General features: G+C 38.6%; 2 protein-coding genes across 8 annotated transcripts in view; one reads left to right on the forward strand and one right to left on the reverse strand.

The window, feature by feature from the left end:
* Nucleotides 1–258: 258 nt before the first annotated feature.
* Nucleotides 259–20,407, reverse strand: part of Crz (corazonin) — a 68,278-nt gene continuing 48,129 nt past the window's right edge. For 3 of the 7 annotated variants that reach the window (XM_070304603.1, XM_070304605.1, XM_070304604.1), the window contains 3 exons: nt 19,339–19,430; nt 716–931; nt 259–574 (listed from right to left, as the gene is read on the reverse strand). In XM_070304603.1, the coding sequence (XP_070160704.1) occupies nt 464–574; nt 716–931 (327 nt within the window). In that variant the 5' untranslated portion in view covers nt 19,339–19,430 and the 3' untranslated portion in view covers nt 259–463. Of the gene's footprint in view, nt 575–715; nt 932–3,637; nt 3,690–5,431; nt 5,477–19,338; nt 19,488–20,407 lie in introns of those variants that run through there. The other 4 variants (XM_070304606.1, XM_070304607.1, XM_070304602.1 and 1 more) reach the window with 4 other exon arrangements.
* LOC138937908 (lateral signaling target protein 2 homolog) lies at nt 4,805–19,944 on the forward strand. Its single transcript, XM_070304590.1, has 6 exons — nt 4,805–5,236; nt 11,400–11,822; nt 12,020–12,364; nt 12,500–14,823; nt 15,160–15,452; nt 15,783–19,944. Exons 1-6 carry the CDS (start codon nt 5,198–5,200, stop codon nt 16,064–16,066), a joined length of 3,708 nt encoding a protein of 1,235 aa, XP_070160691.1. The 5' UTR covers nt 4,805–5,197; the 3' UTR covers nt 16,067–19,944.

The following is a 20,407-nucleotide window of genomic DNA, read 5'->3' on the forward strand; positions in this document are numbered from 1 at the left end:
CGTTGACAGACAAAATCCCCCCGTGTCGAGTACCCATCGCGGACGATCGTCCGCGATCTATTCCATCCGACCGACTGTCCAATTAAGAGAGCGAAACTTAATTAGACGTCATCGACCGAGTCGGATGAGACTCGGCAAATTCGACCAAGAAATAAGCGCGACAGCCTATGAATTTAATTTCAACACTTTCCACGATTGATCAATCGTATATATTTCTTTCCTCTCTACGAATCCTTCCATAAAGATTACAGTATTTCGTAACATCAATAAGGATATGATTTTTTTTTTTTTTTATGGACATGTACATGACTGCGAATAATCATCTCAGGGTACAGATTTTTACGATTATTACGATAATTTATTCTGGTTTGACTAAAACTACGCGTCTAAATTTACATGCCGAGTACGTCTTTGAAACAATCACGATCGATCAACGACAAGTACATGACGACGAGTATCCCTTTCAGTAATTATCCTCGTTCGGTCCCTTTCCCCGGCGCAGCTGAGGGGCGTAATTATCCGTGTGAACGAATTTTCTCAGTTTGTCGACGAAATCGCAGTGGATCAACAGCGGCTGAGAACAAGATATTAATAGATTTATTCGAATCTTATTATTAAGAGAACGTGCGAGAACACCGTTACATCTCGTCTGTACGATTTATATAAAACTAAACACGTTTCAGCGCAGACGACAAGTTATTATTCTAAAGATTACTTGTTCGTCGGCGCTTCCGTGTATCAGCATCTTCAGCCTCTTGAGATCACCGCTGTTGAAACGCTCGTCCCCTAGAGCGGAGATTTCCGACGAGCTCGGAAACTCGGATCGCTTGCCATTGGTCCATCCGCGACTATATTGGAAAGTTTGGCAAAGCGCATTGCTCACGACCAACGACAGGACAAAAAGAACGAACATGCATTTGACCGTCATCATCTGAAAAAAGGCAAGTACGTCGGTGACGAGGGGACAGCGTGTTTCCTCCAGATAATCGAAACGAAGATACGAAAGACGCAAGGAGGGCGATCGATATATATCGGCGAAACGCTTCTCTTCCTTCAAACATTCGTCGTATTAGTGTTCTAAATAATCGCGCAAGGGCGAGCGATTCCGAATTTATATTGACAGCTTTCAAAGACACACGACTAATGACTTTCAAACGTTAATTATCGCGATAGCTCGTCGTGAGTGACGCGCTCGAATAATTCGACGGGTATATTATTAAAGCGGTCTTTTACTTTCTACCGACTTGCGGACTTACGTTTTGCCTTACGATTCGCAGCTGACTGGATTTTATACAGGCTATCCGTTATTATCGGAGACAAGCGTGCGAGTGAGAAATATAGCTCGATTGATCGCGATAATTACAATTTTTCTAACATCGGAAGGAAATTTTTCTGCAACGTGTTAGCGTCACGACGATCTTTTCGAATTTCATGAAATCATAATCGTTTTGTCCGCAAAAACGACGAAGGAAAAGGAAGTCTCGCCTGGTCTCGCGTTTTCAACGTAAAATGAAGGCGAAGGAAAAACAATACGTCTATAACTAAGTCACGATAGACTTGTCGAGGTAATGATCCGTACGCAAAACTGTGCAATTTAAAATTGCGCGATCGCGAGTTTATATTGCTCGCCTTTTTTCATCGGCGGATATTATTTTTGATAGAATCGATGACGCAACAGCCTTACAGCGAAACGATACGCTTCATCGCAACTGTTTTCTTCTTTTTCCATTCCACGCATTTATTCGTTAATCAAAAATTTATCAATTAAAATATTTATTTATATCTTTTATACGAATATGCAAACATCGCATTTAGATATTTAACAATACAGCCTGTCAAATTTAAATCTGAACCACTACAATAAATGTCAAATTCTTATGAGTTGCACATTTATCTCTTCTTTGTTAACTCTTAATTGTTACATGTATAACAAAAAAAAAAAAAAAAAAAAAAAACTCGTGTATACGAGGGAGCGAGGGGCATTTTTCGAAAATTTTCAGAGCCCACGCTCGGCTTTGTTCCGCGTGCTAATTTTAAGAGGACCATTAACGCTACGAGCGCGTCCCTGGTCATTAAGATAAGCGTAAGTGCTACTAAGTGTCCGAGCGGATAAGAGACGTGACCGGCATCTCCGTTGCATAGGGATGAACCGTTCGAGTCGCAGCGGGAAACACGCCAATAAACACGCGGTGCATCGAGCGTTTAGCAATAATATTAAGCGATGTTTAATTTGTAGTAAAACAAAACAGAGAGAGAGAGAGAGAGGAGAGACAGAATTCTGGGAACGACTCGGAAAATTGTAACGGCGCGAGATGACATAATTATCGATGAATTATTTTCCACAAATACGCATATTTGCATTATTATTTCTCTCACAATATCAAAGGACAGCACTTGTTAGATAAGAAAATTAGATGCTACTTAGACGCGAGATATTGCTCGTCGATTGATATACATCTATCATTTTTTTTCAACTTATATTATATGGAAGACAGCAATCGATTAAATTGAGACATTTTTTGCGCGTCACGAGTTAATTGATTAAACACGATTTACCGAAAGCGGCCGCAAACTACAATATTTTCTATCTGAAATTTTATCGTCGCGCATGATATTAGAGCGCGCGGGAACGGAATTGGAAAATTGCCAAAGAAACAATTTATTTCGCCGCGTTGAAGTTGTATCGTGGATTTTCCATTTCACGCTGACGGGCAATTTGTCGTACGTTTCGTAATCCATTATCCCCACAGCTCGATTGTTCCGCTTCTCTCCCACATTTTCCCGTAAGTCTATCCGTTCATTACGTATCATTTTCTCTATTGATACTTCTATTATCCGCGTACGATTACTCGAGCCTTCCCACGATATGCGAATCTATAATTTCCGATAACGATGACTAAATTCTTTTGCTTAAAGAGGACGTTTGCGAATCAAATTTTCTTCATTTGAGAACGTGACTAATTTTGTGAGCAATGCTATTATATCTCTCCATTTTTTTTTTAAATCCATACAAGTATGTATTAATTATTGTATACAAAAATATTTCAAGAATTCAATATATACAGTGCTGTAAAATCAGAGAGAGATATGTGCCCTTTTTTAATGAAACAGCAGCACCCCTCTGTTAATCCTAAGCAAATCTTACTTCGATAGAATCTCTAGAGAAAAGATTATACATTTAATAAAAAAGAAAAATTATTCTGATTTCTATGTAATAGTCGACTTAGATGAAATTATAGAATCGAAAGATTAATCCAACGTGAAATCGCGAGAAAATTTTCAACGCCGCACCATCTCTGTTATGACTTGGAGAATCTGTATTGTGTTTTCACGTGTTCCTAAAATTCTTTATCTTCATCTATTGTAATCAATTGCTGCCGTATCAATCGTCGATAAGTGAGAAAGAGATGCTCGACGTAAATACAGTGTATCGTTGCGGATAGATCCAGACATTCCTTATATAAGATCAATATATTTGCGAATAAAAGCTGCCGATATATATATAAAAAAAATATAATTTAAAACAAAATTCCAAAAGTTTATATAAAAAAGATTTTCATCAAGGCCTAAATATAAATTAATAATTCTTAATTTAATTACGATATTAAGAGCGAGAAGTGATATTAAGCGCGCGCACCTTGATTAAAATTTTGTCGTTGCTGAAACGATACCGCTGTTTCTCGTACAAGGTCCTGTCAAAACTGTGCTTCGGTCTGATCGCGAAGGTGCTTTATATATGCTCCGAGAGAAAGGCTGGAGTATCCCGAAATAACAATCGATATACGGAAAGACAGATTACCATGCTTTTAGATAGCGACGCACAATAAGACTAGTCATTACTAGTAATTAATATTAGTTGACATTGTGCGAAAATTGGCCCAACTTGCTTCGAGTGTCGACTACCTACGGATTGGCTTATCAAACCGGAATAAATAATTGTTTTAGGTGATTAGGTAATTACACTGGCGCGTGGCTATATACGAGACATTATTCTATGGATTCGCATGATTCTAAAGTCGGAAAAGTTGTGTCGGAAAAGAGCAAGTTTTATAAAAATGAAAAAAAAAAGCATAAAAAGTTTTATATTTATAAGTCATTATAAAAGAGTTCAATGGATATTTGTTCGTTTGAAACGATATCGATTGAAAACTATCGAACGAAATTCTTGCTTTACATTTTGACAGTATCCTTTTTGTATGAACAATATTTTTAGCAATAATTATAATTATTGATTTGTTGATTGTAAAATCAAAAGTAAATATTTCAAGCTAAAATTTTAATTAATATATAGTATAAAAATTTTAATTGATATATAGCATAAAAGATTATTTTATATTTTGCATTAATTGAATGCAGATGGACGAGAAGAAATAGTACTTGAAATAAAAAATATATAGTTTAAACAAGATATATTTTTCTTATCAGTTATAATTCATTAATGTAAAATATAAAATAATTTTTTCATACGTTCTAGTTTAAAATATTTACTTTTCCTTTTGTAATGAAAAGATTTTATCTGTGTAAAGATGATTGTATATATTTGGATTGACGTTAAAATTGCGCGAATGCTCAAAGTGTTATCGCGATCATCAACTGCAAGAGAGAAATATTATAGTGCGATATATGTATATATGTGTAAGAAAAATTATATATTATAACGACAGCATCTCTCTCGTCGGTATCTCGATACCGATGAATGAGAAAGAAGAAATTCCATTACTAATCCTTCGTTCATCTACGTGCTATGCGCGCGGTGTCGATTCATCTTTTACTCGATTGTCGCGTTGAACGCAAGCGCGTTAGACAGCTGCGTCTTTTTGCGGACACTCTGCCCGCACGCTTGTCATCTCAGTTTTACCAACGCGCGTTTTGGCCGACATGCGTTTCCGCGAGTGAGCAACGCAGGCAGGTCGTTGTGCGAGATCGATCAGTCATCGTCGTCGTCGTCGTCGTCGTCGTGATCATCGTCAATGCTGGTACGCATAAATTGTGTCGCGTCATCGTCGTCGTCCTCGTCGTCGTCGTCGTCGTCGTGGTTGTGGTTGTCATTAATCGTCGCTCGTCGCCCAAATCACCGGGATAGTGTGGCTCCGGAGAAACGCGACATGTCAACGTCGCGAGTGTCTCGATCGCGACGAGGGCAGTGACGACGAATCCGTCAGCATACACACACCGATGACGTCAGCGGTATCGCGATATGATGGAGTCCATCAGAAAATGGTTTTACAGGCCTAAGGTGAGTACGTCATGAGTACGTTTGCTCGCGTTCTCTCCTCGTCCCGTTCTGTATTCCCTTCCCAGTCCCCGCATTACCGTTTTATTCGTCATCTCTATCTCGCTCTGTCAGTCGTGTCCTCTTTCTCTCTCTCTCTCTCTCTCTCTCTCTCTGTCTTCTCTTTGTCTTTCTCGCTTATGCGCTTTAATATCTTACCTTGCATATTTTATTTCACTTTGTTTTTTTTTTAAATGTACGCTTGTCAAATTTTTGCCTTCTTTAAATTCCCATCATCTATTCCCGGGAGTATCCCTCGTACATTAGTATTAAATAGAGAGAGAGTACCTATTTTCTCTTTCCCTCTCCCTCTCTGTCTCTGTCTCGCTCCCTCTCATTCCGCCGTGCTGTGATCGAACGCGTGCACTCGTTCCTTTTCCTCCTCTCTCGTCTATACCACGGACTTTCCGAGCGTTGTCGCCACCTGTTTCGTGAAAATTTCGCACGACACGAACGTACACCTGTGTGAATGCGAACGTGCACGGAAATATCACGTATACGTACGTTGCGTACACGCGCGGATTCCGTGTCGCGGAATTCGCGAAATTACGAGAACGTTTCTCGTTAGACGCGTTGAAAATGCGTGTCAAAATATCCCGATGATTTTGCAGCGAGAGTCGAGAGGTTCGTCATTCGGCATGAATACGGAAGCGTCAAGTTTTCGGAGACTCGATTACAAGCTCGACACAGCGATATCACCATATGTCGAGTCGATGATCAATCAGCGAGTTACTCGAAATAAGATTCCGAGCGATGACACCGTACGCATTATCTCGAGGCGCACATAGTAGCCTGTAGTTCCACTACTTTCTTTCCAATTCCCATACACGCTATGTATTTCAACGGAATTAATATATCGCTTTGTGTCTCTCGCGTGAAACTGTTACAATAAGATATTCCGCGAAAGGGACCACGATTCGCATGCACTCTCGTTTATTAATCTTCTATCTCTCTTCATCGCGCACAATATCGTCAACCGTAGAGCAAGTACCTGTAAGATACGGGAAGCGTCGAGTTCACGTATAATATGATACGATGGCGCTTTATTAATGCATCTGCAAATTAATTAACCGTTGGACGAGAGGTGGAATAAGAAATCGGTGTTCTAAGAATGTTAGAGGATCGATACGCTTCGTTAAAGTTTAAAGTACTTGTATCGGTAGCGTATTATATACGTCTATTATACGAGCGTATACAGGATGTCCCATTTTAATCTCCTCAGGCAAATATCTCAAAAACCAAGTCCGGAAGAGAAAAATGTTTCAGACAAAAGTTGTTTGGTTTCGAGGGGGCCATAAGATGGTGACAATGATTTGACCTTGGAAAATTATTTGAAGGTAATGTGAAGGTCAACTTTAAAATCTTAAATGGAAACCCCCATTTTTTATTTAGTATTCTTGTAGCTGACATCGAGAGCTTTCCATAACACTATAATAAAGTATTTTTTCATTAAGTACTTTTTGAGTTATTTTATATTTTAATCTGACATATTTTGATATAAAAAATAAAATATTTCGTACAATATTCAGTTTTCGATAATCTTACCGTAATACTTTTATGTATAGAATAATGAGACAAATTAATTAGTGCCAAAAAAAAAAAAAAAAATAATTGATTAAAAAAATACATTGTAAATAATTTTCTTAAAAACAATTTTTTTTTTTTATACTTATGACCCCCTCGAAACCAAACAACTTTTGTCTGAAACATTTTTCTCTTCCGGGCTTGGTTTTTGAGATATTTGCCTGAGGAGATTAAAATGAGACACCCTGTATATCATGTATCACGAACTTTCAATAAAAGATTCGTTTAACGAACGCGGATAAAAGGGGGTAATGTTTCGAAGAAAAAAATTGGTATCGCATTTCATTGAGACTAAAGCGAGAATAAAGCGCGCATTTTTAATATCGCGATAAGCATATCTTCTCGCTCGAGCGGAGAATCAATCTTTAGCTAAAATTAAACAATCAGCTAATAGGATATTCTCCTTCATGCGTGTGCCATTTATTTTTACACACTGTCGAGCGGAATCGAATCCTCAAGCGCGATTTAGCGCTTGGAGGATGTATCGCGCGCGAAAGTAGGGATCCATGAAATTCAATGAGATAGAAAAGAGTCAAGTCGCGCACGCGAAATGAACGCTTCGGACGGTATCGAAATGATCGCGGTGCCGGAATAAAATCTTCCACGGAGAAATCTCTCCGGAACGCAACCGGCGCGAGATTCGTCAGGTGGCTGTTAATGACCGCGACGCATCACTATTAATCGTTGTAGGTCACGCATTTTTTTTTTTCTCCGTTCCTGGTCGCATCTTTATCGCGATATCTCGTCGCAGTTTTATCCATTTCACAGTGCTCGAAAAAATCTACAAAAATGTATATATATATATATATATATATATATATATATATATATATATCTTGACATCTGTAGAAAATGATCAATGTACAACAAAAGTTAAAAAGCAAATTTTTAACTTTTTTTTTTTTTATTGATTATGGTCTTCGGGATATTTTATTATTGAAATATTGATATGGTCAAAATGATCCATATGCGACCTTTAAGGATTAATAGTGGGAGGAAGGTCCTTTGATAAAGCGCTTTATTTTGAATAGATTGGATGAATCGTGTCAGGGTCAACCGATTTCTCATTAAGCTATCCAACGTCACTTCCCGGTGACGTTTCTCAATGTTAAAGATATCGACAATGTCGCGACGCCGGTCCATCCATAGATCACGCTTTTATTTGACAGGATGAAGAAAACTCGTGTGTGTATGTATATATATATGTGCGAGAGAAACGAAGAGAAAGGGACGCGGACACGAAATAAAGACACATGGGGCGGTATATAGGGTGGCGAACGAAAAAGGGGGTCAACGTTATTCAGGATGAGTCACGGCGGCGCGGCGTCCCGACTCATTTTCCTTGCGTCTAACGACACGTGGCTGCCCGTGCAAAACGCATATACGCATCCGCCGGACTGATTGATCGATGCATCTCGGATACGTGATCGAGACACGCTTTGATGATCTCTATGACAATTATTCCGTGTTTCGCGAATAATTTAGAAACGGGTAGCATTTGTTTTCGCACGTCGAAATTTTTTAATCCGCGAATTAAACGTAGATTCGCACCGAGAGCTGCGCTCGATGCTGAAACATGCAACTTTTAAAATCGTCCTTATGAACAAGTTGAGTGCTTATAGCGAAACCGCTAGATATGTACACGATATTCTGGACAAACGTATGAGAGAGAGAGAGAGAGAGAGAGAGAACGGTTTATCCGAAATTATGTATTTTATATGACGGCGGATGACAGTAATTGCGAAATAGGCCACAGTTAATTCGCTAAAGCGCGGCTTCTAGAAACGCTATAGAAACGGTGCGAATCATCTCCAATCCTAATCTCGAAATTCAATAGAAATATATATATGTGTGAGTGCTATTATCTCAAGGTGCAAAAAAATGAGTCAATGGAGATATGATAATAGTTCGATCATTAGATCGATTAAATGCACAAGAAATGATCTGGCGCAAGTCAATGAAATTGAATCGACTGGAATATCATCTCTAAATATATTTGACGATGTTTATTATGTATAATTCAAATCACTTTGAAGGGGGAAAAAGTAAATGCATTTTTAAAAAATTCGTTTAAATAAAATAGATTGCGTAAATTCACGACGCACGTGCTCTAATACTCGAGCGGTAAAGCTGCTCGTATTTCCGGATACTTTGTCGTACATTATTTCGTGTATTTTACAAGTTCTCTTCCTCTCTCTCTCTCTCTCTATGAATAGACAAAGTAAACGATATTATCGTTCGCTTAAGTCGGACGCAGTTTCACGAATTGACTGATGTCACTTAACGAGATCATTTAATATTGCTAAATGATGATATCTCGACGGTATAAAATATTTATCTTACGATATAATTATTTCAGTATTTTGCATCTCGATAAAATCTTATATATATACAACATCAAAGATAGAAATATATAAATATGCAAACATATGTTTTAATTGCAAGCTCTCTTCGAATATCTCGGCGCGTATATAACACATTTGCTACAATAATATTTAAAAGTACCCGAGTAGCAGATTGCCCGAATTACATTATTTTTTATATTTTAAACAAGTGATAAGAGAGCTATGGAAACTTTATACATCGTGTGTCAACTTTTCTCATTTTCATCTTTAACAGAGAAGGGGGAAAAAAAAAAACTTTTCTCGTTCGATTGCAATTACTTGCATTTCAAGAGAAATTAATTTTCGCGATTATTTTTTTCCAAAAATGAGAAAAAGAATAAGATCAGCAAAATTTATTATCGGTTAAGGCTCCCGCGCAATCGAAAATATAAGGAACAGGGAACAAAAATATGAGAGATAAGGACTGACTTGACTCTTGTTAAAGTAACTTTCTTTTCAATTTTCCAGATTATGCGTACAAAGCTTGTAAGTTACTTTATTTTAATGTACTGTAAAGTTACTTCAACAAAAGTCAAGTCCTTGTCTCTAATATTTCTTCCCTGTTCCTTATATTTTTGATTGCGCGGGGTCCCTTAGAATTCAGTGTAACATTTTTGTTTTGCGATATATCTCGAAGTGATCATCTTGCGGTTCGTGGAACGAGAGGAGCGATGAATATATCCCTTCGCCGATTCGTATAAAGTTTCCTTTTCCTTTTACTCTAAGCGAAGAGCTACGGCGTAACATTAAGTTCTAGTTAAGTATATCGATAGAAAAGATTAATCGATTTATTTGTCACGCTGTATAAGTAAGCACGACATATTTTCAAAGTACCGAGTGATTCAATAGTAACAAGCACATCCGTACGACGGTAAAAATACATCGTTTATATTCGTCCGTGTGCGTGGATTCACGTATGTTTAAGAAACATGTATACATTGTTGAGTATACATGAGTCGACACTAATGACGCGCGATATAAATGCGAAGACGGAACTTTATCGCGACATTTTTACACTTTCAAACACGTGATTATTTTTCCAATTTCGCGGAAAAAATTCCGGCTTAATCGAGAATTGAATTAATAATGGAGAGCGATATTTGTTGTATCATCGAAGCCTTTCTTTTCTCCCTCGTATTAAATATATTTTCCATAAGATAAGAACCCTTATCTGCATTGATAAGACAAGAATACTACATCCATGTTTCGAACTTTGCACGATTAATGATCTGTAAAGTAAATGATTTGCGATCGCGATTTATCTTTGTTTTAAATATATTTTGTCGAATAAATTATTTCGCTTCATGTGTGCCGAGGCTTCGTGTTGCTTTCTTTACGTAAACTACTACTTATATAATCTCTCTCTCTCTCTTCTGTCCAGCTGATTTTTCATAGAGATTGAAATGTTGACAATCGCATTTTTCGGATCGGATTCCGTCGTAATCGGATTTGAAACGTTGGATTTTCTCAAAAGGAGCAATTTTTTAGCCGATCCGCCGCTTTGTTGAAAACGCGCGCGGGCCATCGTACGATGAATGCGATTCAGAGCTTACACAGTCACCGTGATTGTGACATATATCGATTGTAAAGCGTTAGATCCATCTTGAAATACCATGCTACAATATTGTGTTGTAGAAAAATTTTCTAATAATTCGTAACGCTCTTATATACGCTTCATCGCGCATTACGTCGGCGATGTTCCGTTACGTGTAAAGGTCGATGAGAAAAGTTTTAATCGCAAACGATTAAATCGACTGAATTCTTTCTCTCTTCCCTATATATCGCTCGACGTCATATATCGATAGTGTACCGACCTATCCAAGGGGAATAATACGGTAGCTCTCGTCGTCGCGCCCTTTAATTGTGACGTGAGTCCGACCCCCTTTCATTATGACGTAAATGCGATCACAGGCTCATTGTTTAAATGTGGGCGTTGGTTATCATTTATTTATAAATATCGCAAACGTGAAGTTTTATCTCTCGCACGCGAGAACGTGGGTGGAACGTCATCTATCCTTTTACGTGGCAGAGTAAAAAATATGATACATAATCTCGCGAGTCTCGCAGTTAATCCTTTCTTAAACGCTAAATTAAATATTCTTTGTCAAGTGTGTCGAAACATTTTCTAATTTGATGACGTTCATTTTCTGTCATTACAGAGGGACGATACAAGTCTACTGGCTCAATTCTTTTACGCCGACGAATCCCTGAACGCGGTTGCCTGCGAGCTGGACTCCTTCGACGGCCGACAAGAGCCGGAAAGATGCACGACGTTGGTGAATCAATTGCGACAATGTCAGGACAAGGTGCTGACCATCTGTAATCAGATTATGGACGATCTGATACCCGAGAGCCGCGCCAATCGGGACTTCAGAGTGAAGTTTCCCGATGACGTGATGCAGGAGAATCTGGCTGGACAGCTCTGGTTCGGCGCGGAGTGCTTGGCGGCTGGCTCGTCGATTATGAACCGGGAGGCCGAGAGCTCAGCCATGAGGCCGTTGGCGAAAGCTCTCACCAAATCATTGGAGATTGTCAGGAACTTGCTGAGAGAGCATGCGCTCAAAGGCCACATGAACTTGAAGGTATTTGAATTCGCGAATAAAATTATTCATAAAAGTATTCATTCTAGATGTAAGTTGCCGTCATTGCTATTCTGGTATTTAAGAACGTACAAGACGGGATAAAAAAATAATAGAATATTTTGTATGGGCAGTAAATAATTATTAATATCTAGTCAGATGATTTGATGAATAATTAATAACACCTCTTTCTTTTCCAGACGCAAAATCCTCTCGAGCCATCCTTGGAGAAGCTAATCGAGTCGTTGAAGATCTTTGATCGGCTCTTTGCCGACTTTGAGCTGTGTTACGTCGGCGCGATGGTACCGGTAAAGTCGACGAAGGAATACGAGCAGCAAGAACTCGTATGTGTGCTGTTCTCGGAGACCTTGCAGAGAGCGCTTGAGCGCGGGTTGTTGGACCAAGCGGATGTAGACAATTATGAGCCGGCTTTAATGTTTACTATTCCGCGATTGGCTATTGTCTCGGGACTCTTGGCGCCACCCGGAGGACCGTTGTGCCTCAATTCGTCCGATACTATAAGCGAGATGTTTAGACCGTTCAGGGTAAGAGACTTGAGAATTATTACTACGATTAATTATTATTACTTGTAATCTGATGATGAAGAGTTACATTTATCTCTTCAAGTTTAGATGCTATTGTTTAAAATTTTCAGTCTCTTGACAAACATTTATTTTCAGACTCTTCTTCTCAAGATAAGAGAATTATTATGGACGTTAAATAATCGCGAATTATACATGTTGGAGAAGTTATTATGCTCGAATGAGGAGCCATCCAATTCGATCACGCAGTCAACGAAATCAACGTGTCAGGACATACCAGACTTGGAGGAATATGTTCACAATTTTTATACCGGTTATCCGAACTGCAAAGAGTTCATCATTGACTTTTACACCGTGACGAGAAATACGGGTAATAATATGGACGAAGTAGCGAGTGACGCGGTCCAATCGTTGGATGAAAGCGGTCCGAGAATCGATCAATCGCCGAGCAGGAAGCGCGAACAGGATACGGAGGAACATAGAGAACGGGAGAACGGCGAGGAAACTCGGCGCGAAAACTTAAACATATCGTCGGATGGATGTGATAATAATGTAATGTGTAATAGCGGCGAAAAGACGCCGCAAATTAATGGGGAAAGTGTCGGTGAACGAGTGCAATGCGGACGCGAGCTCTCTGACGTGTTGCGTGACAATGAACGGTTTCCTCATGACTGTCATTCGGTTTCCAATGGCGAAAATAATATCAGCGATGTTGTGAGATTGGACGTAGCGGGAAGCAGCGCTTCCGCGAATATTATCGAGAACGCGCGGAATGAGGGAAACTTTATTACTCCCGACGTAACTCACATGCTCGAGGGATGCTCCGACAATATAGAAATACCGCAGACGCAGTATTTGCTTAATCAAGTCACTCGCGAAAGTACCGTGGACGGGGGTGAGGCCGCGCACATACCTGACAACTCTTTACCCGATCTAGATTCTAAGAGACTCATCTCGGAGGCGAATAAAACTCTCTCGAATCTTCTGCTGGAATGCCAGAACGAATGCCAGAACGAGATTTCGGAACAAACGGATTCCGGCATATGTACGGTCATATCATCCGAGAACACTAGCTTGTATGACAAGAGCCCGGAAGAGAAGAAGACCTTCGCCAACGAGATCCAGAGAGAGGGATGCGGTGCCTCGGACGAAGAAGACACGCAAGAGAACACTAGTTATTCTTGCTCCAATATGAACTCGCCGAAGAGAAAGAATCCCGAGAATTCATGCGTTTGCGGTACGAGAAGCGCTAACAAGGCAACATTGGATCATACTATCGAGGTATCCGGCTTGCACTCGAACGGACACGGGGAACCCGATGGAAAAAACATTCCAAGAATATCGTCGAATTTCGACGGCACTAACGAGGAATTCATTGGCGTAGCGTACGGTAATGGCCAATTAACCCTGTGTGATTCCAATCAGTCCACTTTCCAAATAAACTATTCCGAGAACTGGGAAAATCTCAATTTAAATATCGATGCGTCGAGCTCCAGGAAAGAGTTTTGGGGAGATCTGAAATGCGAAAACTGCCCGTCCACATCACGGAGTATCGACGAGATTGGTAAAAAGATCGAGAAATACGCACAGGATAAAGCAGCGACGAAGAAAACACGGGACGAGAGGCAACGACGGCGACATCAGCACAAATTAGTGGATCGAAATACGCAAAGGACCCATCACGGTAGAAGAGACGCGGAGAAAAGACATCTGCGGATTATGCGATCAGCCACGAGCACCGAGAGCTCCAGATCGAATTCCACGGATCGAGGTTTAAATCCACGCTTGACCAACCTCGGCGTCAGCTTGCATCTCGGTCAAAGCACGAGGCAGATGCCGAACTTTGGTAGTCACAGTCCGCACATGAGCCCGAGGCTTCATCATTTCGAGTCGCGCAGCACTCCGAGCTCCGGGCAACGCTGTTGCAATCTCGGGACGCATTGCGCGAACAGAAACTCATCGCCTCAGAGCAGAAAGTTATTGGATCATAGAAGATCGAAGTCCGAGCAGATCGCGAGGAGCAAGAGAAGAGACGTCGAAAAGAAAGAGAAGCACGAGCGAGACAAGTACGCGCGCACGGAGCCTATTAACAATAAGAGAAAACGAGGGAATGCAAGTTCCGGTAATCTCATGATAAATGACGGACTAGGCCCAAGGACGGACAAGAGCGGCCTGGCAACGGAGACCGCTGCAATCGCGACTACACTATCGAACAAGGCAGCGGTTCGTCACGCGAGGGACAATCATTCGCAGAGATCCGCGCGAGCGATGAGACGAGTCAACGATCAATCTCTCAATTACAAGCCCAACGTAGTAGCATCGAGTTCCAGTTGTTCGAGCTGCTGTGATTCAAGTTCGGAGACCAGCGAGTTTCATAGCGACTGCCAAGACGACGAGGAGATCGCGTTGGCGATGCAGGCTGCCGAGATCGCAAATAGAAATCAAATCAGAGCCAAGTTTCGGTAAGAGAATACATTGTTGCTAATACGCTCGCGCAGTCGTTACGTATATAAATTGTTATGTACACTAACGTCATTGTGCTCTGAATCAGTCTACTGGCACGGCGTCCGGCATCATATTTATTAAACGGTTAGGTGGCAAGAATTTAATAATTTATTCACTTTGAATGCATTTAATGCTTCATATGGATTTCTTCTTTCAATTCCCTTGTGTTATTTCTACATTATTTTATATCCTTTGCTCCGTATCTTTTCTTTATCCTTCGATTCTTAGCAAAGTACACGAGTATTTTCAAAAAAGGATAATCTATTACTACTATTACCAATATCTTTTTCCAGATCCTCGGAAGATCTAGTCCATCGCCTCTTCGTTTGCATAGCAGGCGTGGCAGATCAGTTGCAAACAAACTTCGCGTCGGATTTGCGGAACATATTGAAATGCGTTTTTCTCATGAACAGTAGTCAAATAATAGAGGATACCGAAGGATCAAAAGATGAAAGTCGTTCAGTTTCCACGAATCAATCAACGATCGTATCAAGCGACACGACGGAGACGGGAAGTATTCACGAACGGCAAGAATCATTGCCCGAATACGAAGACGCGGAGGAAACCGCATTGACACACGATCGAAGTACGTTTATCTCTTCACTCGTGTGATTTCGCTTAAGAGCGCATACGGATCTGTCTATCCGTTGATATCCATAAACATTTTTCATAGTTTTACATTTGTAAATTTAAATATGTATCAATGTAAATGTGTCGAGTCATTCCTATTTAATTTCTGAGTAAAATTAGATTTTTTTCTCGTGTAAACAGACTCATAAAAAAAAAAAAAAAAACATGAAACTTCCCCCCCCCCCCCCAAAAAAAAATATAATACTCCCCGACACACGTGTATTTCTCATTCAGCGCATAATTACACAATTGCAATTGACACGTTCGTTCTCTTTTATTTCTACAGCTTCTCCCGTCACCGAGAGGGGGGAGGAGTGCGTCGAGAGAGCGCCCGCTTGGGTGCCGGACAACGACGCGCCAAGATGCATGGCCTGCCAGGCGGGATTCACGGTCGTGCGACGTAGGCATCATTGCCGAAATTGCGGTAAAGTGTTTTGCGGTCGTTGCAGCAGCAACAACGTCCCACTGCCTCGTTATGGGCATACGAAACCCGTGAGAGTATGCAACAGGTGTTTCCTGTACCAAGTGACGCCCTTTACCACGGTCTCGCAAGTCACGTCCGCCAGTTGAATATTTCTGGAGCGGCTTGCAAATCCGATTATATATTTCTATTTGAAATCCCCCGTGTGTGTTACATATTCCCTTTCGATGTGTGTAACGTATTCGCGCAAATTTGCAACCGTTTCTTAATCGTAATAAAGTCATTATTCTTATATAATAGGAACGATAATTCGAAAGAGTTCTCTTACAATTAGTAGAGCGGGGCAAATTAGGTGTAATTATGTGATATACTCGCACAGCGTTACGAACTTTAGTTCAATGAATTAGCTGCTGTTTCATTAGTCGAAGCAGTCGTTATTCGATTCGGAATTGGCGAACTATTTGATATTTGCTTCTCTTCTTCTCTCCTATCCTTCTTAAGTGATATATATTATATCGGAAAATCTGGTGGCATTTGATTTGCCCAATTCTTCATGTTTAATAGTTTGTAAGAAGAGAAACCGCAAAAAAATGCGAATTTATCGAATAATGACGAAAAGAGAAATTGGAGGGAAATCGCTGTCACCAGATCACTTTACCGCGTTGTTTATACACTTACGGGCACTTAAGCTGTAAAATTAGATATACCAGCGCTAATCGCTCATATTTTTACACATTGTGATTAGATATTCTTCAAGAAAGTGTTACTACGATTCGTGACAACTGTAACAACGCAATTTAACTTTGGATAGATAGTAAGGTTCCCTGTAAATTGTTCAAATTTATTTAAGAATATTATGTATATCTCTCTTTCTTCATGAGAGACTTAAGATAAGATTGTATAGAGAGCTAATTATCACACACACACAAGAGCGTCTTTATATATTATTATTTTTATTATTCTTATAACGTGTTATTTTATTTCAGTTATAATAATTATTTTATTATCGTCATTATATTATTATTCTGATTATTTCATCACATAAATATAGCTCTCGTAAGAATTCGTCGTACGAATGAAAAATTAAAAATGATTATTAATTTTTTAAATTATAATTTTTGCCGAATCTTATTATATATAAACTAACAGTTTTTATTTCTGTTCAAAATGTGATAGAATTTGTGTTTTCTAAAGCAAAATATATGAATTTTTAAGTGTTATCGATATGTTTATAATAATTGCGATGTAGATAATATCCTTGGTAAATGCCACATAAATCCATATAATGCGTTACAATATCAAACATTATCATTCAGAGTTATTAAAACATCAACCGCACACTCATATTTAAAATAATAAACTTGAGTAAAATGTTATTAATTGCAGCAGAATTTAAAGTCAATATATAAATAAATGTCGTTACACATCACCGTTTTAAGACGTGAAGATTCTTTTAATTCGAGGTATTTACATTTCTCGTTATATGTATAAAAATCAAAAAATTATTCCATGTTTGCGTGTTTTTTTTTTTTTTTTTAAACTCTTGGGTCGGTAGTCGATAGATGATGATTTTCCACGGAAGACAAGCTTAAGACTTTCAAAGTATCAAATCCTGTATAGTGTTTATATGTATACTTGTGTGATGTATAAGTGTGTACATGCCTGGAGTACATATACTCGAATAACAATAATGTTAAGGAAAAGAATGTGAAAGAAATTTTTTTTCTTTCTTTTTTCTTTTTTTTTTTGGCGTCTAACAGTCGGATTGCGTCGCAATAAAATTTCTAAGCATCTACTGCCCGTTGAAGTATTTCAAAGTATATATACAGACGTGTAACATATACGCATTCGCATATGAAGACACACACACACACACACACACATACATATACATATATACACGACTAGCTCCTCTGTGCCAAATTTATGACAATACATTTCCTTTGTACAATTCACACACAAATTTGGTTCCTATCAAAAAGCTTGGACAAATATTCCCGATTATCAGTATAAAAGCATCGCGTTATGTTAAAATGTCCGGAAATTCTATAATGAGAGAGAGAGAGAGAGAGAGAGAGAGAAAGCAGTATTTGAGAGAAATATCCGACGTAAAAGAATGTGTGTGTGTGTTTTGATTAATAAAAAGACTGGTTGAATGTACAGATCGTTGTTTGCTCATTATTATTTCGAGCATTCGTCGTCGTAAACAATATAAATACCAGATAGTACAGATTTATATTGTTTGTAATTTTTAATTTCAATTATATTTTTGTTTCTATAATAGAGCGAGAAAGAAATAATTTCTCTCAATTTTTCCAACGTCCTGTCAAATTCACGCAAACAAATTTCAATATGATGTTTATATGAATGTTTAAAAATCGATTAAAAAGCGAAATAATTTATAATAATGATTGACACTATTGGAAACGATATTTAGCTTGGGAAATGTGGTATTTTGCGCCGAATATTACAATCAGAAATATAAAAAAAATGAACGTATCACAATCATATATAAACGATTATATAAATCGAGTCGATTCTCGCTGCGGTTTCGAAAGCTTTATCGAAAGAATGACATTAATTGAAACCAATGTGTATCGATTAGTATGACATTTAGACACGATTATCGATTTTCATTACGAGGACGTAATAATGTCCCCTTAAACGACGAATAGTGAAATATCGTTCGGCGAGGTCAGATTTGGAAATCGTTGTATTATTATAATCGCGTGCGCATTGTAAACTATAGGTAGAACTTTCAGAAGAAAAAAAAAAATTATATGGTGTCCCAATGGAGAGTGCTCGTACGACGTGTAGAATCAGCTAGAGAGAGAGAGAGAGAGAGAGAGAGAGAGAGAAATTTATTTCCTTACATATGTAAGGAATACATCGAGTAGAGAGAATATACTTTTAAGATTACGAACGTGCGTTAGAGACGAAGAAATTATTTTTTACACGTAATCTCGATGCCTTGCTAGAATATCGATTGTGCTTTCGATTTTGGACGCGAGAAAATGTCACTCTCTGGCTAAAAGTTCCAGAGACCCTTACTAGATATTTCAACCTTCTCCTTATATACGTGCAAATCATTTTGGTAACCAGGATTTCCCCTGTGCCTAATATGTCATAGGCTAGCCTGTGAAGATAAACTATATATAAAAGCAAAGAGAGAGAGAGGGGGGGGGGGAAGAGAAAGCATAAAAGAAAAAAAAATCGGAACGATATAAAGTATAGAGTGGATCAAAGATCACGATGTCGTGTGAATATAAATTCGAAATTATACAAGTTTCTCGAATGTCGATCTCTATGCGTGTGTACGCAAAAGGGAATAATAATTAATATTTATATCTCTCTTTTATGGAACATGAATATATTGGAAAATAAAATATAACGGTTTTATTTTTTTGGATTGGCTACTCACATATGCAGATTGATTCGTCTATCGCAGCTGTAATATGTTCCTTTCAACATGGTGATATTGGTTCGCTCGATATATCGAGGGAGGGTTACGATCTGCCAATTAAATAAAAAATTATTCCGATTATACGAGGTGCTGGAATGTGTACCTCGAAATTATTTTTCTATTATTTGCCTAAGTGTACGCGCTCGTAGAAATGTATCCTCGGCGTGTTCGTGACGTGGGATCGCATTTCGAATAATCGGTAACGGCTCGTAATCCCTAAGGGAATGGAACAATGTTGAAACGTTAATTGACATTAACGATCATGTTTGACGCCGAATTAACTTGTGATCGGTATCGAAAAGCGATAGTATTTCTATATGCGTGACGTTATGTCAATGATTTTGAATTAACGAGGAACGCAACGGGACTTGCGGATAAATTGTTAGAAGAATATGTGTACGTGTGTGCGCGCGTGCGTGTGTTTTGTGCGTGAATAGAAATTATCCGCAATATTGGATCGCGAGACAATTGATGTCTCATCAATACTTGAATGCATTGGGGGTTGGTATAATAGACGTATTAAAATACGAATGTAAATAAAGTTTGTTATTCAAGGTGTTTAAATTGCGTGATTATTGCCTTTCTTTTTTTTTAATTATGCGATTAATTATTATTATTTTTTTTTACTTTATCTTCGATTCGTCTATAAATATATATAAATAAGCGTGCCTTGAATTTTTCGAAACAATTTTAAATCTGACAATTTGTCTTATACGCGCGCGTGTCAAAAAGAAATATTCTTATTATATAAAATTATATTCGCGCTTATCCTGCAATTCTTGGAAAACTACGTTCTAATACGCTATAAGAGACTTTAATATGCTATCGATTGTTTTAATGTGGTGAGAGTTGTCATAGTGACTAGTCAACACAATCTGAAATCACGGTCCTAACAGAGATTTACCAGAAACATTCCTTCACCCGTTACGTTATCATCGATACGTTGATATATACATATATATGTATATAATTGTCCAAAATATTGCGATAACTAATTGATTTAAAAAAAACAATAGTTTTCTAAGTA

Source organism: Polyergus mexicanus, unplaced genomic scaffold, assembly GCF_030449975.1.
Source record: "Polyergus mexicanus isolate NDT 795.1 unplaced genomic scaffold, iyPolMexi1.0 SCAF_11, whole genome shotgun sequence".
Classification (NCBI taxonomy): domain Eukaryota; kingdom Metazoa; phylum Arthropoda; class Insecta; order Hymenoptera; family Formicidae; genus Polyergus; species Polyergus mexicanus.

Coding starts and splice junctions, on each gene's coding strand:
- LOC138937908 (XM_070304590.1), top strand. CDS start 5,198: ATGATGGAGTCCATCAGAAAATGGTTTTACAGGCCTAAG. Junction 11,823..12,019: donor AAGGCCACATGAACTTGAAG/GTATTTGAATTC, acceptor TTTCTTTTCCAG/ACGCAAAATCCTCTCGAGCC. Junction 12,365..12,499: donor AGATGTTTAGACCGTTCAGG/GTAAGAGACTTG, acceptor ATTTATTTTCAG/ACTCTTCTTCTCAAGATAAG.